This window comes from Mustela putorius, unplaced genomic scaffold (genome assembly GCF_011764305.1).
Source record: "Mustela putorius furo isolate JIRA1106 unplaced genomic scaffold, ASM1176430v1.1 tig00000407_pilon_pilon_pilon, whole genome shotgun sequence".
Classification (NCBI taxonomy): Eukaryota; Metazoa; Chordata; class Mammalia; order Carnivora; family Mustelidae; genus Mustela; species Mustela putorius.
Window position 1 is genome coordinate 22,067,567 of NW_025421373.1, and position 20,919 is coordinate 22,088,485.

Genomic DNA, 20,919 nt, shown 5'->3' on the forward strand with positions numbered 1-20,919 from the left:
AGCCAGCGTTCTAACTGGTTAAGGAAATGAGAAACGATTGTCCCCAGTGAAGCAATGATAAGGGGTATAAAGAGGGAGGTAACGATTCAAGTGAGGATGCTAAAGGAACCCCTAACGTCTCACCCACTTGGTCCAGCAGCCACCTTAGACACATGAGGAAAATGAGGCAGAGACAGCAATGACCTGCTCAAGACCAGAGTAAAGGGCCCTGTTCAAAAGTAGAGTTGGAAGAGAGAATTGGCTTCCTGCAAAGCCCATCCTTCCCTCACAGGCCCTCCCGCTGACGGCTTTATCTACCTAAAACTGTTTAGCCCAGAGACCCCAGCACCGAGGGAGGGGAAAGCAGCGCTCGAGCACCCTCTGGCCGGCCCCTGGGCACAAGGGACCCCTCCGTCCCGCCATCACACCCCAGGACCCCGGGAGAAGCCCGGCGGGGCGGGGCCTGGCCACGCGCCGGCGCGTCCAGCAGGTGGCGGCAGCGAGCGGCCGCGCCCCCCGCGCTGCCACCCCGCGAGCCCGCATCATGGATGTCGAGCTCTCCTATTTCGCTTTGCTCGCCTTGGAATTCGAGACTCCAGACGAGGACCAGGATTCATGAGCCGGTCGCAGGGGCCCAGGCAGGGGCCTCTGGCTCCCGACGCCGGCCGAAAGGTGGGTCCCGGGGGCGGTGGCTGCTCCCGAGGCCGGGCGGGGACGCGCTGCCCCCGCCCTGCCTCCCCGTGGTCCACACCCCCTTTGGGCTCCGGAGCCGCGGGGCTGGAGTAGTCGGGGGTGCGCTTGGGCCGGCGCTGCCAGCCCCGCTTCTGCCGGGCACCGGGGGCCGAGGGGCCGCGGGACCCGGTGCGCGTGTCCTCCCGCCGCCGCCGCCTTCTCCCTGCTCTCACCTGCGCCTGTTAGTCCACTTGCCTTCAAGGCCGGTGGCTGCAGCCCAGACTGCCGAGTGGACGGCAGAGGGAGAGAGAGCACCTGAGGATACAGAGCTGGCACTGGACTGCCTTTTCGCCCCCCAGGTGATGAGTGAGGTCGGAAGATCGCAAGATTTAAAAAGCAACCGGGTCCTCCGTATCGAATGAAAGACCCAGTGCAAAGGCATCACCATGAACACGAGCAGTAAGTGGGTCCTCCTCTCCTTTGCCATGGGAACAGGGTGGGGGCGGGAGGTGCAGGAGCCTGCGCTGGGGCTGCCTGGAAGGAGGAAGGAAGCCTGGCATCGGGGTGGACACATGGCCTCCAGACTCCTTCTTGGTCCTTTCTGTGCTCCCCAGAAGAGGGATGGGGGGGTCCGGCTTTTCATGACAATTTTGCTCATGTTTTATTGGCAGCAACACTTGCCTCTGCAGGGAAGGCTGCTTGTCTCCTTCTAGCCATGTCTGGGAAGGCCTAGGAAGCACTAACGAACGTGGCCATTGTCTGACTGTGGGGGCTCTGAGGAGACCTCCCTGCACACAGCTGGAAAGCCGTGGACAGCCTGGCTTGTCCTGAAGCAGGGAGGAGGAGGCAGGCCAGCCCGGGCCGGTGGTGGGTGGGTGTGGGCAGGCAGTGGGCTGGAAGCGAGCAGTTTGATAAACAAATCATCAGGAAGCCACCTTTGGGTCTAGAGATTGTGAAATATCCTGATCTCATGCCTGCAGCCCCATGGGCCTGGGGCTGATTTCTCCACACACCTACAGGCTGTGTAGCCATCCTGAGAAGAGAGGAGAGGGACAAGCCCTTTGGCCAAGATCGCTAACAGGCCAGAGGCAGCAACTGCTGTGCAGAGACAGGACCAGACATTTTGCTGCTAGGCTGGGCCTTAGCTGCTGAGAAATGCAGGCAAAAATACAAGGAGGCCCCATTCGTTTCTCTTCAGTGTAGTCCCTTGGACCATGGGCACCCACTGTGACCACCACCCTGGAGAGGAGGTCTGGGTTCAAGTCTTCCCCCACCCCGCCCCCCTCTCCCGGCCTCCTCGTCAGCTCAGCTGGTCTGGGTCCTTTCAGTAGCAGGTGAGATGGTTGAAGCAGAGAACCCTAGGAACATTCCGTTCCCTGGGTCTGTGACTTTCCCATCACTCTCCTCTCTGGATCCCAGATTGCTGATCTGTAAAATGAGAACGGCTGGATCTAAATCTGTAAGTTTCTTCTTAAAAAGCTGGAGCTGAAAAGCAAGGCCAGAAAAATCAGCCCCTTCTGAGGCTGTGTCCAGACCAAAGCCACTGTTTCTCCAGCCTCCCTCCATTTCAAGGCTGTTGGCATGGAGGAGAGGAAAACAAAGCAAAGCCAGGGAGATGGAAATGAAATATATTTATTTACTATGTATTTGTATGACTCATCTCTCTGCTGTCTTCCTTTGTGTATTGCATAGCTCTGCTGAGCAAGGACGGCTGAACTCCCCCTGCCTCTTCCAGCCAGAGAATTTTGCCTCTTGGTTTTGACAGTCAGGAACAGTGCTTTGGCTTCATACCAGGCTCCAGAAAAAAGCCAAATTCCATAGACCTGGTCACCCAAGTGGGCGACATGTTTGCCTCTGACTGTTTTCAGAGAAGTAAAGATGTGAGCTGTCTGTCACTGTCTCTCACTGTCGCCAGGGGAAAGACATATTTATGGGAGTCCTTTCTCATCAAATGATAGGAGAGAAAGACGGCTCATCTATTTTTCAAGAAACTTAGAATTAAGTTCCCAAGCCGCTGGCCCTCTGCCCTTTTCTCTTGTCCCATTAGCAACACTGAATATTCCTGAAAAAAGGAAACAGCTTTTACTTTTTTTTTTTTTTTTTAAGAAATAACAACCAATAGAGTTGAATGCTGAGGACTAACAAAAATGTGATACCAGCTTCATATACTTTTTCTAAATAGGGAAAGTGTGTTTATTTTCTAGGAGTAGTGGAAAATAAACAGAGTAGAATGACTTGGGCAGCCACTGAGGGCCCTGTAAGAAGTGCCTCTCTATAAAAAAAAAAAAATTAAAATTAAAAAAAAAAAAGTGCTTCTCTAAGGGCTACCCCAGGGAACACTTTGGCCACTCCAGCTCAGGGCTCGGGGGAGGGGCTCCATCATCCCTGCGGCCGCTCCCAGCCCTGAGAGTCTGCGAGTAGAGAAGAGAAATCAGACTTCACATGAGTGAAGCCAAGGTCATAAGGTTACAGGCACTGGGCATTGGCAGAAGCCCTTGAGGTGACCCGATGTCAACAAAAATGCTCTCTCCCCTTTGGAATGTAAATTCCTTACTTAACCCTTGTGCCTGAAACTGAACCTAAGAGATAGTCTTACCCAGTTTTTCTCTCCCTTCCATGTTTTGGGTCCTCACCCTCTACCGGTCCCTGTGCCCAGCATCGCACCTGTATGATCTCCCCAACTGCTACCCTGACCCTGGGAGATGGCATGACTGCTCCAGTTTCATGGGGGATACCTTGTAGCTAATAACATTCACTAACGTCTTCAAGCCATGCGGTTAGCTTGGGGCTTATGAGAGGTGTTTGGACGCGTTGCGTTTTGATCGCTCGTTCGGATGGCCCCACTGAAGTGAGGTTAAAGTGGGATGAGAACAAAGGGCCGATCACTTCATCTGGGCAAGAGGAGTTCGAGGCCGAGGGCTTGGGGCAGCGGGTGAGAGCTGACAGAGCTCAGGCTCTGGGCTCAGCTGGTCCCAGGTTCTGGTCCTCGTGTTTTGCGTCTTAGCTGTGTGGTCTTCACCATGGTTGTCTCGCCTGCAAAGTGGAGATGATAGGACATACCTCATGTGGGATGGAAGGAAATAGTAACATGGCATTAACACGGCCAGAGTGTGGGGCCTGAGCCATTCGCAGGCCTCGTATCAGCAATGGCGGTCAGGCCATTCTTGTCACCACCGTGGTCATTGTGGTGGTTGTCGTGGGCTCCGTGTCGTCAGCCAGCAGGTCCCTCAGCCTCTCTGATGTCACACCGCGGTCATGAATAGAGGCTACCAGAAGGTTTTTGAGGATTAAGTGGGATCAGGAGAAAATGCTTTGTACACGTATGTGAACTGTTTTTATTCATAAATGAGACACGCGTGGCTCAGATGGTAACACCGGGGGACCTTAGGGCTCTGTTAGCGATCTCTCAATGCACGTCTAGTGTCTTCCGAATCCCTTCCTCCAAAATCTAGCTGAGCTCCTGTACACTGCAGAGCAGGAATTTGAAAGAAGGGGTAATTCCGGGGAGGATGGAGTCAGGTGGTGGTACCGACGTGGCGGACTGCCCTTACCAGCCCTGCAGCCAGGGGGGCGTCCCCCTGAGGTACGCTGTGGCTTTCAGAGGCCCAGAGCTGAACAGCAGCCCATGCTCCAGGTTGGGGGGCCTCATGAGCACCATACACAGTTAGGCCAAGAACCATCCTCCTTTAGCTCATTGGCAGTTCCTGTCCTCTGATCCTTTCCTTGGTCTCTGTCATGGAAAGGTTACAGTTTTGGAGCGGACTGTTTTGCTAAAAAGAGCATCGAAGATTCCTAGCGCCCATGTCATGAGATAAGCAGACACCATCCTGGGGCTGTAAGAACCAGCGCTCGGGGGTATGGATTCCTGACTTCAAATGCAGGATCTGCGGCGGACTCTGTGATCTCAGACCAGACAGCTTACGTCGTTGAACCTGAACTTTATCATGTATAAGAGGCGAACAGTAATGCTAAAGGGCAGGGTTGTCAAGAGGTTGAGAGAAGTAACGTGAGAGGCTCGCTGGCCTCGGGTCCTGGGGGATGAAGTCGAATCTGAAGTTGAATTGGCCACGGAGCAAAGTTCTGGAATGACAGGATCAGAAGAACCAAACCCTCTGGTGGAAAATGAGCATGTTTTGCTGCTGTGGTAGCTAGCACTAGGTCCTGTTCATAGGAAAGCCATAGCTTCCTGAAGGAAACCTCTGGGAAGATTATTAACCTGGTGTTGTATAGGGCATGGGTTGAAAAGTGCAAGACGGTAAGTTAGGATCCTAGCTGAGAGGCAATCACCCTAGTTCAGAAAAGGTCTGAGGGCCAGGATTTTGATGGTGGTAAGAATAAAAGTCAGGGGAAAGAGCTTTTAGAAAATAAAATCTGCATGGCCTCAAAGCTGTTGGATTATAGAGGAGATTATAATATAATTAAAGAGGAGGGAAGGTGTCTATTAGTTAGGGTCCTAGAAGGGAACACATGGGCAGTTTGAAGGTTAAATAGAAGTTAAAGTTAAATAGAGTTAAATAGAAAGAGTCTATGCGAGTGTGTGAGAAGGCTGTAGAGAAACAAACAAGAAGCCGGGATGGCCCAGTACTAGAAGGCTGGGAACTGCCTGACCGCCCTCTCCTCCCTTCCTCCATCTCCTACGATGCTCCCCATTGGCCCAATCCAACCAGGGACCAGAGGGCAGGGAGTGCAGTTGATGGGCCCATAATATTCAGCCTCTCACAGTGCAGAGTACAGAAGGCAGTAGAGTGGGTGTGGAGACGCATGGGAGCTCAGAATTGAAGACACCCAGCGTAAGGAGCGAGATGACCATCCTCTGCCAGGCCAGGAACTCCCAGAGTTCTTTACAAGAAGGATCCACTACAAACACTAACTTGGTAGGCTGCCCTCTAAAGCAATTTTACATTTGCAAAATTCAGATAAAATAGAGATGATTATATGCTTTATAAGGGTGGAGTTTTGTTTGTTTTTTTTTAAACCATGCTTCTCAAATGAATGAAGCAGTTGTCGACAAATGAATCTTGGAGGCTAGGAGCAGGGTTGAGGAATAACGTAAGGAACAATTTTAAAACCATCCGAAATGAGGGTGCCGGGGTGGCTGGGTCAGTTAAGCATCTGCCTTTGGCTTAGGTCATAATCCCAAGGTTCTGGGATGGAGACCCGCAGAGGGCTCCCTGCTCCACAGGGAGTCTGCTTCTCCTTTTTGCCTCTCCTCCCACGCATTGTCTCAATCTCTCTCTCTCAAATAAATGAATAAAAATCTGTAAAAAAAAAAAATCCAAAATGAGTATAACACAGCTCTGAAAATCACAATGTGATTTCAAGAGTATTTGTAGGGACGCCTGGGTGGCTCAGTGGGTTAAGCCGCTGCCTTCGGCTCAGGTCATGATCTCATGGTCCTGGGATCGAGCCCCGCATCCGGCTCTCTGCTCAGCAGGGAGCCTGCTTTCCTCTCTCTCTCTCTCTCTCTCTGCCTGCCTCTCCATCTACTTGTGATTTCTCTCTGTAAAAAGTAAATAAATAAAATCTTAAAAAAAAAAAAAAAGAGTATTTGTATTGCACAAAGGAAGTGATACCAATTCTGACCTCCAGCTTTCCTATCTGGCAAAGGCTTTATCTTGCTGAGATAACATCTGGCGTGGTGAATGGTCAGCCCCTGGCGGACCCCCAACAGTGGCCGGATACCATTGTACTAGAACAGAAAACAACCCAAAGTGTGGAAGCACCTCTGACTTTTTGAATATTTCGCCAGTGAAATCTTTCTCCTTTAGTCCTCACGGTACAGACTGGAACTTACCCTTTACTGGCTGTGTGTCCTTGAGCAAGTCGCTTACCTTCTCTGTACATCACTTCCTCCTCTGATCACAGGGGAGCTCATGATAGTTCCTGTCTCACAGAGCTATTGGAAAGAATACGTGAGCTAATAGCTCTGAATTGCTTTACAAGCTGCCCGGGCCATGCAAATGTTTATAAAACAAATAAAAACAGCGTGTATCAGTTTGCTAGAGCTGCCATAACAAAGCAGCACAGATTGGGGGTCTTAAATGACAGAAGTGTATTGTCTCCCAGTTCTGGAGGCTGAAAGTCCAAAATCAGGGTGTTGGCAGGGTGGGGTCCTTCTGAGGGCCTTGGAAACAATCTTTTCTAGCCTCTGTCCTTGGTTGTGAATGGCCGTCTTCTACCTGTGTCCTTCCTTCTGTCTGTCTCTGTGTCCAAATTTCCCCTTTTGATAAGGACACCAGTCACGTTGGATTGGGGCCCATTCTAATGACCTCACTGTAACTTGCTTACCTTTATAAAGACCATTATCTCCAGACAAGTCACATTCTGGGGAACTGGGGGGTAAGGAGTCTAACATAGGAACACAATCCATAATGCAGTGTTTGTTACTTAAATGACTCATTAAGAAGATTTTTCTTTGGGTGGGTTTCCCCTGAATATCATCCACTCCCCAGGGCTCATGGAGGAGGCTGACCTCTGACCAGCGGGAATGGAGCCTCTCCTTGAGAACTGGAACCATAACGCTCACACGTAGGCGGTCCCCAAAAGGGAAGACCAGGGCAACTTAGTATTCCACACTCCGTCTGTCTGCAGCAAACGCAACTCCCACTCCACCCCCTCTCCAGGTCATTATGCACAACAGTAGCATCTCGGTGGTGTAACAGAATTTATAGTCATGGTATTGGTTTTCAATTGACCTCGTTCCTGGGAATGTCCAACATGGGGAATAAGAATTGGATTGCTCATTTATTCACTCAACAAGTATTTACTGACCACCAACTCTGCACCAGGTGGGATGCTGGGGACATGGCAGTAAATCTAAAAGACAGTGGGGTTCTTGCCTTTGTGGGTCACACAGGCCCTGAAAGATGGGCCACCTGGTGACTAGCATAATAGGACAGGTTTTATTTGCCCTACATGAGGTTTTCAGTCAATTTGAATTTTTAGCCAACAGTGAGAAATGGGGAAATTGAGATATAAAAATGAGAATTTCTAGCTTCTCTTAAAAAGCTGGACAGTGGGGGTACCTGGGTGGCCCAGTCTTTAAGCATGTGCCTTCAGCTCAGGTCATGATCTCAGGGTCCTGGGGTGGAGCCCTGCCTTGGGAACTCCCTGCTCAGCGGGGAGTCTGCTTCCCCCTCTCCCTCTGCCCGGACCCCTGCTCATCTCTCTCTCTCTCTTTCTCTCTCTCTCTCTCTCTCTCATAAATAAATAAATAAACAATCTTAAAAAGTGGGGGTTGGGCAGGGAAGATTTTGCATCCCAGCTCCCGTTTTCCTGCATGACGACAGCACTAGGACTGCCCGCTTTCCGTGGGGCATGTTCTGGTCTCCAGGCTGCCCACTTGCAACACTGTCCTCGTAAACTGCACAAGGACAGCTTTGTATTTTTATGTTCCCTTGCTGCTGGAGGCATTTTAATTTTTAACCCCCAGTCTAGTAGATGATCAATATAACGTCAAACATGGGGAAGAGTGTTTACCCCGAGATGCAGAAACTGCAACGTTATCTGCTCGTTTTTACTGGAGAAAGTTCTATCTAGACTTAGCCACTGATTAACAGCGCCATGCTATAAAAGTCCTCTTGAAGTGAGCAGAATCCTGCTGCATAAATAAGGATTTCCCCAGCTGACCCGTTCCCAGAAGGGTGATATCATATCCTGTCTGATACAGTTGGGCAAACATGCCTGCCCCCGTCTCCTAGAGGTCAGTTTTGTTTCCAGGGGAACCTAGTTGTAGGGGGTGGGGCATAGACCAAAGGAAGGCAATTCTGGATAACTGATCCCAGCCCAGGGTTACTTTTTCTAGACCAAAGGAAGCTACTGTGCCAGACTGAACTGTTCCAGGGATTGTTCTGACCTATGGGGCACACCTGGCCCATTTGAGGACAACTGGTCAGCGGCATTAGCTCTGGGTTGGAAAGGTCGGTGTATCCCAGCTAAGGAGTGATTCATGAAAGGTAATCACTGAACTTGACCCCAGACAGCATTGATCCCATTTGGCTCTTCAAGATTTCTCCTCTATCAGTATGAGGTTCTCCTCCTTGGGAAAGATAGGTACGAGTGAGTGGATAATGTCAACTTAATTTCCACAGCTGGGAGAAGATTTTTCTTCATTCCTCTGGAAGAAATAGAGAGGCAGATAATTCACAAAAAGCAAAGCACATTGCCTAGCCCACTGTAGGTGCTCAGAAGATATTTGATGAATCCATTTGGACGAAAAACCTGCTCTCTTTGTCTTTATGATAAAGGTCTCTCTACTGAGCTCTAGGTTCATCTTTCTGACCATCTGTTAAGTTGCCCACTTGGATATCCCAGGGTATTTCAAATCCAACCCATTCTCCCTAAAAGAAAAAAAGAGAAAAATGACTTCAACTCTATGGTCCCAGTTGATGGCTAGAAGAGTCACTGAAGGTAGTCATTAGAAAGTAGTCCTCGTCTCCTTCACGCTTTTGTGTTCAGTCTGTGTCCACCTCTGGTCACCCCCATGTCCCAACTGGACCTCTTCCATTCCTCTGTTCCCATTACTTCCCTTTGTTCATGACACCAGGCATGGCGGCCACTGGAGTAGAAGGTTGGGGGAGGGGACACGTTGGTCTCAAGTTCAGTAGGAAGCAATGGAGCGATGCGGGTTGCTGGACAATGTAATTCTAGGTTGCGTGGACAGGCAAGGTCATAACATCGCTTCTCAGAACCCTGCTGAAGCTGCATCTAAAGTGTGGCATTCAGGCACCCTGGAGCGTGCCCAGGAAAGGGCAGCCAGAATAGTAGAGAAAGGGCATTAAAGGAGTAGTAGGGAGATGATGCAAGAGTCAGCCCCACACATTGGTTTTGTGTCCCCTAAAGAGTATGACCCCTTGACAATTTCACACAGCGCTGCTGGGATGTGCCCTGCCGCCCGGAAGTATCTAGCTTCTTTTCTATGTTTATCACCAGCCAGACAAGGGGTCTAGACAGACTGTACTTGGCAGTTCCCATTGCTCCTGGTGCTGTGGTTATGGCTGTGTGCTCCCGCAACCATCCCCACCCCCTCTCTTGGCAGAATTCCACTCTCTCCTGCCTGTATCACTTCCAGACCTTCTTCCTCGCATCTGCTTAATTTTGTGCAAAGCGCAGGTCTTTCTCCATGGGCTGTTATCTCTTGCCCTCACCAGCACCAGCAGGGCCAATGAAACAAGTGCTTTGCGATAGTCTGTCTAATGACACAGTTGATCTATTTTAAGCACCTGAAGCACACTCCACCAAGTGAGAATCTTCCCACAGCAAGCTGCTCTCAGCCTGTAGGGGAAGAGGCAGCCCGAGGTCTTCTCCTGCTCTTTGAAATCTGGGGAAACAGCCCAGGGATCCGGACTCTGCCCATGCAAGGATGATCTAAGGCAACCGTAAAATTAGATATTTTTACGGTCAGCATGAGTTATTCTGGAAGGAGAATTGTCTGTGATGCCAGGATTATATGGGGCAAGCACCTCAATTGAAGAAAAATCCCTCCTTCAAGGGGACAGAGACAGAGCCTGGACCCATCACACATGGGGAGAAGGGACCTAGGGAGGCAGCATTTCAGGAACAAAAAGAAGCCCAATGCCCATCAGAGATTTCTTAGCCCCTGACCACTTTTTTAATCTCCTTCCTAATCAAGATATGTTCTTTTCCAGATACAGCCTGAGTGCAAATCTTTTATATATACAATTTAGTTAATCCTTGCAACAGTCCTCCCTGAGCCTTCCCTGTATTCTGTACCTAAGACAGGTCCCTGTGTTATGTTGGCTCTCGCCATCCTCCATGGAACTTACCACAGTCAGTAATTGCTTCATCTGTGAGCACGTTTCCTTTGTTTCTGTCTCTTACTGTCTTTTGACTGTAAACCACATGATGACCATATGACAAGCTTGTCTGTTTCATTCACTGCCCAGTCCTCCAAACTCATCACAGTGCTTGACCCAGAGGGACGAAGGCTTAAAATGGTTCACGTTTGTTGAGCATTTACTATGTACCAGACACAGTGTTAAGTTCTTTGCAGACACAAGCTCACTTAATCTTCATGAAGGTTGTGGGAGATAGGTAGTAATAGTACCCTCATTTTCTAAAGGAGGAAACTAAGGCTCCAGGACTAGGTCATTGGCCACAAAGTTAGTCAACACTTCTTATCATCTGGGAAAGGCAAATGAAAGCCACCATGATCTATCACCTCTCCCTTCTCAGAATGGCTAGGATCAAAAAGATAGGAGATAGCAAGTGTTGGCTAGGATGTGAAGGAAAAGGAACACTCATGCACTGTTGGTGGGAATGTGGATACGGGCAGCCACTGCGAAAAACAGTGTGGCGGTCCCTCAACAGTTAGAAATATCATCTGATCCAGTAATTCCAAAGAAAACAAAAACACCAATTTGAAAAGATCCATGAGCCCCTATGTGTATTGAAGCATGCTTTATAATAGCCAAGATGTGGAAGCAAACTAAGTGTCCACTGATAGATGAATGGATAACGAAGATATGGCATACACACACACACACACACACATCTCTATATATGATGGCGTATTGCTCGGTCATAAAAAAGAATGTGATCTTGTCATTTGCAACAACATGGATCAACATACAGAGTATTATGTTAAATGAAACAAGTCAGACAGAGAAAGATAAATGCCATGTGGTTTCACTTATCTGTGGAATCTAAAAAACAAAAACAAACAACATTGAAAAAACAAAGACAAACAAACATTGAAAAAGCAGAAACAACCCCACAGATACCTCTGCTGGTTCCCAGAAAGGAGGGGGTTTGGGGGATGAGCGAAGTGGGTGAAGGGGAGTGGGAGGCGCTGGCTTCCCGTTATGCGATGGGTAGGTGACGGGGATGAAAGGCACAGCATGGGGAACATGGCCAATGACACGGTAACAGCGGTGTGTGGGGACAGATGGGAGCTACCCTCGTGCTGCGTGCGTACAGTGTAAGGCATAGAGTTGTTGAGTCGCTATTGTACGCCTGAGACTGATGTAACAGTGTGTGTCAGCTACACTGTAGTTTAAAAAAAAAAAGTAATGGAACCTTGAATGTATATGTGAATGGGTGGATTTAACGAGGAATATTTAATACTCCATTTTGCATGAAAGGGCACTGAGGTTCAAAGGCGAAGTCATCTGGCCACCCTCATACGAGCAGGAAGCTTCAGGCAGAAGTTCAAAACCATGTCCATGAGACTCTGAGCTCCTTTCACTCCTTCCTGCTCCCTTCTTTTTACCTTTTTTCCTCATTTTACACTGATGAACATCACAGTCCGTCTCCTGTTCGATGTCCCAGCACTGCTGTCCCCTTCACTGGGACCATGACACAAATCCGTGCTTTGGATTTGGCAGTGGACCAGGTGCCGTAGGACCGGAGTCACACCGGACAGAGAACGTGACCCCGGATTGCCTCCTTCTGGTGTGGCGGAGGAGTGGACACGAGATGTGGCTAAAATGCTGGAGAAGCCCATGAGTGTTGAGAGGGAAGGAGTGAAAGGGAAGCCAGGCCAAATTCCTCTGGAAGACCTGGGACCTTCTTTGTAGAGAGGACTTTGAGATGTGAATAAACTTTCGTTAGGCAGATCATAAGAGAAAGCTGGGGCATCCCAGATGGGCTTACTCAGTCCTTCTCCAGCAAGATTCCACAGTCCGCGTTGCACAACGCCTGCGTCCTGAGCCCTTGGCTAGAGTGAGGGTGAAATAAACAAATGCAGAGTATTCCGGGAAATATCAGGATGTCCAGTTGGTCTGTACTCTATAGAGCGTGACTAGGTGGCCAGTGAGGAAATATGGCTGGGCCGTTGGTGAGGATCAGATCTTGGAGAGTTTTAAAAGCCGTTCTGGAAGGTGTTTGTTACAGTCTATGGCCACTGAGAAGCTGTGAGAGGTTTTGAGCCAAGCAGTGATCCGACCAGAGCCGTGCATTATTTAGGACGATCTCCCTGGCAACACATACCTGATGGATGGGAGAGTCCAAGGACAGTGGGAGGCAGATTAAGGGCAGTGGTGTGGTGGGAGTGGCAGGGAGGGGAGGCGCGGGGAGCAGAGAGGGTGGCACCGGTTCTATATCCTGCGCTACGTTACTGTTCTTATACCCACAGGTGGACATGTTATCTGATTCTGATTTCTGGGACTGTGAACTGATACTTTGAAAACAAGGTTACTAACCAAATCGAGCTGCCTAGATAGTGTGTTCGATAAACTCTTGAGCTGTGGAGTCAGACAGCCTGGGTTCAAATTCCAGCCTGGCCACTCACTAGCTGTGCAGGTTTCAGTGCCTTGCTTTATCTCCAAAGTAGCATTTTTTTTCTCTCAAGATGGGAATATTGGGCAGTGGGTTAAAGCCTCTGCCTTTGGCTCAGGTCATGATCCCAGGGTCCTGGGATAGAGCTCCACATCGGACTCTCTGCTCAGCAAGGAGCCTGCTTCCTCCTCTCTCTGACTGCCTCTCTGCCTACTTGTGATCTCTGTCTGTCAAATAAATAAATAACATCTTTTTAAAAAGGGGGGGGGCGCCTGGGTGGCTCAGTGGGTTAAAGATGGGAATATTGGGGAAGCACTGAGTGAGGGAATGGATGTGTGATGCTGAATGCAGGGCCTGGCTCGTGAGAACACCCAGCAGTGGTTAATAACAGTGTAGTAATGAAATACAAATACATTGACTGTGTTAGGGAAACTCCCTTTAAATAAGAAATTAATCAACACATAATTAATTGTGTTGTTACAACACAGTCACCTCTTGGTCATTCCATTGGGAAAGGGGAACGGAAGTATATATTGATATCCCATCATTCTGTTTAGCTGACATTTAAGGAGTACGTTCTTGTACGTCAGACTACATTCTAAACTGTCCGTGGATTGTCTCTTTTCATCTTAGGCATGAGTCAGAAATAAAATTAATGTTGTAGAGGATAATCCTGACTGAGTAAGGAGCATGTCCTACTAGACCAGGGGTTGACACTTCTTCTGTAAAGGGCTGGGTGGTAAAAGATTTGGAGCTTTGTAGGTCCCACAGTCTCTGCAGCCTGAAAGGAGGCCCAGACAGTGTGTCATCAAATGGACAAGGCTTCAGCCCAGTCAAAACTGATTTACAAAAATAAAGATGGAGAATGATCTGACCCATGAGCCAGAGTTTGCTGCCCCCAATGCTACATGACCTCTACTGTCTCTTCCAGCTTTGACATTGCTCTCCAAAACGATGACACAGAAATGCCTAATCCTCAGTTAGTTCATCCTTTTAATTCCAAGAGGAATTTACTCCAAGTATGACAGACAAGATGCACTGGAAAGATAGACACAGAAAGGCCTGTACGCAGCTGTCTTCAGTCTTCATACTCCCTTCATACTCCTCTTCTCTATGGGCCACTAAACATCAGGCTGCCCAGGCTGCTCTGGGATCCGCTCAGTAATGGCTCTTGGGCTGCAGAGAATGACACTGGGGCAAGACACCCGGGTGATGTTCCATGTCCGTGCTTCATGTCTAAAGCAGAGTCCCCTCCTGCTTTGCTCCCCATTCACATTTCCTACTCAAAGCCCACGTTCCCTTGTAATGAAATACAGCAGCTGATGGTCTGCTCAATTATCATCCCTTCTCTGATTCTTTCCCACCAATACCACGTAGTACTAAGAGACTGTCATGTGTGGGGTTCTGCATCTCCCCCAAATGATCACCCATGACCTAGACTGGTTGGCCAGAGTTCTCATCTACTTTGGCCACAAGGATTGGTATCATGAGTTCCTGATATGAGACCCAAGAGAAGCCAACCAGAGTATTCCCTGAAATTGAATAAGGTGATGTTGGGAAGGAGAAGTGGTCATTTCATTGAGGTTGTGCAGCTGAGGAGATTCTGGGAGGGTCTAGGGATTCCAGTGGCCCTTCTTGTCCAATATGTGGAAGTAAGAAGCTGTCTGAAAAATAAAGAAAGTCATAGCTCTGACCCTGTAGCAAAGGCCCTGAATCTAGTCAAGACCTAAAGCCAGAGACTACCTACCATTCCCCCTCACAGACCCCGTCCTCACAAGAACCAACACATTTATTTTTTGCTCAAAGTAATTTCAGCTGGGTTTCCGTAAATTACAACCAAAAGGATCCTAACTAAGGCACCTCTTTTTTAACTGTTCTTCCCATTGGCAGCTACCCCCTACAATTATTCCCATCTGTCAAAATCCTAGTCATCTTTAGGCTACAAGACTCTTCCATTCCCCCTTCCTCTCATGTACTCTTGAAGTGATGTTACTCCCTCTTCTGAAGCCCCCGGCCCTTGATTTAAAAGGTCCTAAAGGTCATTTGCTCTAGGTCCACGTGGTTTATTTATGCGCATTTCCTAGCTTTCTTCTTAGATTATAAGCTCCTTGAGGACAGGAGCCATATGTCAGTAGGGTATATAGTATATTTGCTCCCTAACTACATGCCACAGACCAGTGGCGAGCCAGAGAAATCATGCCGGGGCTTGTAAACCCACGTGTGCTCTCAGCCTCGAATGCATAGCAGTCCGCCAAGTGCATGTGTTTGAGAAAATTCAATATGGCAAAAAGCAACTGTAACTATTACTTAACTGTGAGACTGATACAGAGAGGCTAGCAAATATTTCTGATATTAAGAACAAGTCCTCTGGGCTCCTGGGTGGCTCGGTCGGTTAAGCGTCTGGATGCATACGCGGATGGGCACGTATGTGAAAAACTTTTGAGTTTTACACTCAACATCTGTGCACTTCATGCGAGGCATGCCATGATAAAAAGTAAAACTAAAATAAAAGTAAAGGAGGGGCGCCTGGGTGGCTCCGTTGGTTGAGCGTCTGCCTTCGATTCAGGTCATGATCCCAAGGTCCTGGGATCCAGCCCCGCATCACATCCAGGTCCCTGCTCAGCAGGACACCATCTTCTCCCTCTGCCCCTCCCCCATCATGCTTGCTCACTCCCTCTCTCTCTCTCTCTCAAATAAATAAAATCTTTTTAAAAATTAAAAAAATAAATAAAAGTAAAGGAATCCTCATATTTGACAAACTTGTCCATCACTCGTCAATACACAAACATTCATCTGTAATAGGTCAGGGACCTAAATAAATTGAATGCCAAAACTTTACAGCTTCCAGAAGAAAATAGAGGGGAATATCTTATGACCTTGAGGTAGGCAATAACTTCTTAGAGCAGTGAAAGCAGCCAAAATGGGCAAGCAATTCTAACAGACTCTTCACAAAAGAGCATATACACATGGTCAGTCAGCACACAAAACATGTTCAACATCATTACTCATCAAGGAACTGCAAATTAAAACCACCAATTGACACCCACTAAAATGGCTAAAATTCCTCATACCTTATTGGTGGGAATAGAAACTAGAACTGGGGAAAACTGTGACTTTCATAAAAACCCAACCTACGCCTACCTACCATTCAGCACCTCCACCCCCTGGGTATTTATGGGTGAGAGAGGAAGACATGTATCTGCAGAGAGGTTTGTGCAGGAATGTTCCTGGCAGCTTGATTCGTACCATCCCAGAGCTGAAAACAACCCAAATGCTCATCTACAGGCAGATAGATAAGCAAATTGTGTTACATTTTACACAGTGGAATACTACGCACCAAAAAAAGTAAAAAAAAAAAAAAAACCAACAAGTGGTACAGGCCTCAGCACGAATGAATCTCAGAAGCCTTAGTCAAAAGCCGAGAAAAGGTAGCCAGGCATAAAAGAGCACATACTGGGGCGCCTGGGTGGCTCAGTGGGTTAAGCCGCTGCCTTCGGCTCAGGTCATGATCTCAGGGTCCTGGGATCGAGTCCTGCATCGGGCTCTCTGCTCGGTGGGGAGCCTGCTTCCCTCTCTCTCTCTCTCTCTCTCTCTGCCTGCCTCTCCATCTACTTGTGATTTCTCTCTGTCAAAGAAATAAATAAAATCTTTAAAATAAATAAATAAATAAATAAAAAATAAAAGAGCACATACTGTAGGATTCCATTATATGAACTTCAAGAACCTGCAAAACTAATCTGTGTGGGTAGAAATTATAATAGGGTTTGCCTCTGGTTGAGGGAAGAGTGACTGATTACAGATTATCAGAGGTGGTAGAAACCACCCTATCTTAATTGAGATGCTGTTTACACAGGTTTCTACGTTTGTCAAAACTCACTGTTTTTAAGATCCACATATTTCATTATTTATAATTCATACCCAATTTTCTATATATGCATATATATTTTATGCTCTATATTTCAGATATAAATAAATATGAGTATGTAACAGGTATATATGAGTATATAATAGGTATATAAATATATAGGTGTATAAATAAATAGATATAAATATAAATAGGTATATAAATATATAGGTGTATAATACTTATTATATATGTAAATATATAATTACATAAATACAACTTATACTTATATAGATAGCAAGAGGAGACCTTCTAAAAGATTCCTAAGCTTAGGAACAGAAGAACTGATGCCAAATCTCGGGTCTCCCACTAACTCTGTGATATCTGCTAGTGTCCTCATCAATTCAATGGACCCATCCTATCAGGCTCGCTTACTTCAAAGAGCTGTTTCAACTATAATAACTTCTGGGAAATGTTTGGAAATCTTTTAATTGTGTATTTTAAGAGCCTTCTCTCATGTAGCCCTCTCCCTGGCCCTGATGTTCTAGCTACACTTGCCCCCTTGAACTTGCCTTGTGTTTTCTAGCCTCAGGACCTTTGCACATGCTGCTTCTCTACCCACATGGTTCTTCTCCCTGGTCTTCCATGGCTGTCTTCCTTGAATTCTTGCAGCATCATCAGAAATGTGTTATGTATCCCCACGCCGTACTCATTTCCTTCATTCTACTTGTCCTACTTTGTAGTTATTTGTTTATTTACTTACCATCTATCTTTCCCATACAAACTTTCCCATATCTTTCACATACAAACTTGGGGAGTTTGTGAACTCCCGATGAATAGGAAACATACTGGTTTTATTCACTGATGTATCCCGAGTCCTTAGCACGTAGAAATTACCCATCCACAGAAGATGACACAAACTTGTTGCCAAATAAATGACTATACCAACAAACATGAGCTTTAGTGTGCGGACTTTAAAATCTGTTTGTGCTGACTTGGGACTTGGAGCCAGCTCTTCCCTGGGGCTTGGTGGGTGCCAGAAGAGTGACACCAGAATAATGCTAGTGTCACTATAGTGTGCTCATGTGGGAAAAGCTTTCTGTGTCAAAGAACTCGAGGAAACCTTAGGACATCTTGTCCTTAGGAAGGCTGAGACAGCCTCTCTTCTTAGTTATGCTTTATAGTCCATCTGTTGTGCTACAACTCAGGGTTCTGCATGCACCTTGTGTTCAGAAGAATCTGAACACAAATAAGCTAGTGATCCAACATGCAGGGATTGTCCTCCAACTCTAAGAGGACAACGTGGAGTGTGTCCTCCGCATCCCACACTCAGCACAGGGACCAGGAGAAAATGGAATGAATGCCTGTGTCCATCTCCTTTTTTGGCACTTTTCAGACCTCTGGTTTTTCTCCTGGGTCTTTTAGGCCTAATCCCCTCGCTCTCTCTCCCACTAATAATCGAACCACTATCTTCTTTCAGTTTTCCAGATCAGAATGCCATTGCTGTTACTGAGACCATCTCTCTTCCTGGATTTAGCCCCAAGCTGAGCGGGACACCCCCCAAGCCCAGGGCACCTGAGCATCACGCATAGCTAATCTGTCTGTAGAAACTCTCTGCGACCTTCTGTTTTACAACTGGAATGCATTGGCTGGCCCAGATTATTTTGGCTTCTGTGATATCAGTGCTATGGGGAAATGCTTGTTAGCCAGTTACAAAGTCCACGTGAGTGTATGAACATAGAGAAAGCTCTGCTAAAAATGTAGGCATTTTGAAATCGGGAAGAAGTCCTCCCTCTGCCCCCCACCTACTTTCTCTGTAGCCAAAATTCTACTTTCTCTCTGCCTAAGTCCCTTGAAATCTGTATTCTTTTCAACAGATAATGTCAATAAGCCCTTTATGTGAGTGGGATTTGGGGCTTCTCTGTTTCTCATCTGAGAATCTGTCCTGTGCCAATGAGTTTGGGCCTCTGGCCCACATGTTAATTATTGTACCAGGGTTCCTGGAGTCGACTGGGGACAGAATGGCTTTTTGGCTAGAAGAGAGGTAGTCCGGTAGGATTTTTTTTTTCCCTTAAAGCATTAATCTAGCTTAGAGAGGCTGAGAGAGTGAAAATGCTTGTTATGTTTCATTGATGTTTGCTCCTTCTTGTCTGAGCAACACATTTAACTGGGGTTTGAGAACCAAATGTGAATGAATCTCTAGGATTTCTTGAACTTATATTGATGATCATCATTTTTGCTGACGTTAATGCCAGGAAATTTTTAAAAAAGTATTATAAGATGCAAAAGGCGGGAAGGGAATCTAGCGGTGTGTGTGTGTGCGTGCGCGTGCTCCTGGGCACAAACACAGAAAAGAAACCTCACTGGACTAGGGTCAGAAGGCATGTGTAGAAGTCTGGGCACATCTCTCCAGTTCCCTAAGCCTCAAGTTTTTCATCCATAAAACAGGCTACATGACCCTCGCCTCTCCTAACTCCCATGTTGGGTGACTATCAAATGAAGCAGCGAATGAGAAAGCCTTTGAGTTAGCCTCTGTTTTGCTAGCTTCTTCCTTAGCTAGTCTTTGAAAGAGAAGCGAGCATATATTTGGCGTTTTTTTTATTATTATTATTGTTACTTTTGGTTGCTGGCCATGTTTCTTTTCATCATTAAAATTTAATACAATTCTGCACAGCAGTTGAGCACAAGGCAAATCGAGCTTTATTTGGGTTATAGGTAAATGGGGCAGGGTAAAAAGAGTCGGTCCATTGTGGGTCTAGTGTCCTTATGTACAACTGTCCTCATTGGAAATATTTCATCCCATTGTTAGACCACACATCCAACCGTGCATTTCGGTCTCTCATTCAGAAAGCACAGTCTCTGTAATTAAGTGATGATAAAAAGAGGACACAGGACAGTGAGCACAGGATAGAAGCTTTGCTCTTCTCTTTGTGTCTGGAAGGACAGTGGGCAAGCCAGACCAAAAAGAAAGAGCGCTTTCATCATGCCCATGAAAGCAGGTGACTTGTTTTGGCCAACAGGCTCAGAATTTCACCCTTTAGCTCCTTTTACAATTCCCAGGTGAGTGGTGACGCCCGGGTCTAGTTTGGGAAGGACATCCTGTGTCCATCTCTGTAGGCCTCACCTTTTACTGCACCCTCGCTTCAAGTTCTGACACTTTTCAGCTGCTCTTTGGACAATTTCTGCTGGTGACTAGGCTGACGAGGGCAGTGGGGCAAGAGTAGTGAAGACTTCTTCCTGCTGGAAGCCATCTGCCTCCAGACGCATTTTTCCAGGACCTGCCACCCGTTTGAATGTGGAAATGCCCCCTGGCATGTCCGTTTCCAACTGGAAAGTCTGGTGTGGAGAGAGCAGGATGCATTTGAGGAAAAGGAAAGCCAGCCAGGGTGGCTGTCAGGTGCTGCTGGAGGGGGCGAGGGGTCTGGGGTAAGATGGAAAGCTGGCAGGGACCAGGCCACACAGGGCTTTGCAGATCATGGCAAGGAGCCTGGCTTTATCCCAACAGCCAAGTGAAACCACTGAATGGCTTTAAATGCCATGGGTGGTGATGGGAGTCAAGGTTAAACATCGCCAGATTTGCATTTTGAAAACATCACTGTGGTTCCTGAGTAGAGAGTGAGTCAGGGAAAGGTCCAGTCTAGACCTACTAGCATCTTCCAGGCAAGAGATGTTAGGGCTCAGATGGTGCAAGGCATCTTCTCCTCCCAGGGCATTACATGGTCTTGATTCTCTGACAGCTTTTATACCCTTTAGACTATCTAAAATACTGCTTGCTTTGGAGCCTGAATTACTTTTCTAGGGCTACCATAACAAAACACTACACGTGAGTGGCTTAAGCAGAAGAAATTATTTTATGATAGTTCTGGAGGCTGGAAGTCTGAGATCAAGGGGTCATCAAGGTTAGATTCTTCCGAGACCTCTCTCCTTGGCTTATCGATGACAGTCTTCTCCCTGTGTCTTCACTCAGTCTTCTCTTAGGCATGCTTACGTCCTGATCTCCTCTTCTTATAAGGACATCAAGTCATATTAGATGAGAGCTCACACTGATAATGTCATTTTTAACTTCATCATTTCTTTAAAGTCCCTGACTTCAGATACAGCCACATTCTGATACCCAATGTACTTTTATTTTGGGATTCCTTATAAAGGGTACTGAGATAAACTTTAGTGTTTCTAGTATTTGTCAT

The 20,919-nt window shown here is 47.3% G+C and overlaps 1 protein-coding gene across 7 annotated transcripts in view; it reads left to right on the plus strand.

Moving 5' to 3' along the window:
* Positions 1-467: 467 nt before the first annotated feature.
* ABLIM3 (actin binding LIM protein family member 3) overlaps positions 468-20,919 on the plus strand; it is a 109,962-nt gene continuing 89,510 nt past the window's right edge. For 3 of the 7 annotated variants that reach the window (XM_013051178.2, XM_013051186.2, XM_013051190.2), the window contains exons 1-2: positions 469-651; positions 1,011-1,110. In XM_013051178.2, coding sequence (XP_012906632.1) covers positions 1,098-1,110 — 13 coding nt within the window. In that variant the 5' untranslated portion in view covers positions 469-651; positions 1,011-1,097. Of the gene's footprint in view, positions 652-1,010; positions 1,111-20,919 lie in introns of all 7 variants that reach the window. The other 4 variants (XM_004737874.3, XM_013051174.2, XM_013051194.2 and 1 more) reach the window with 2 other exon arrangements.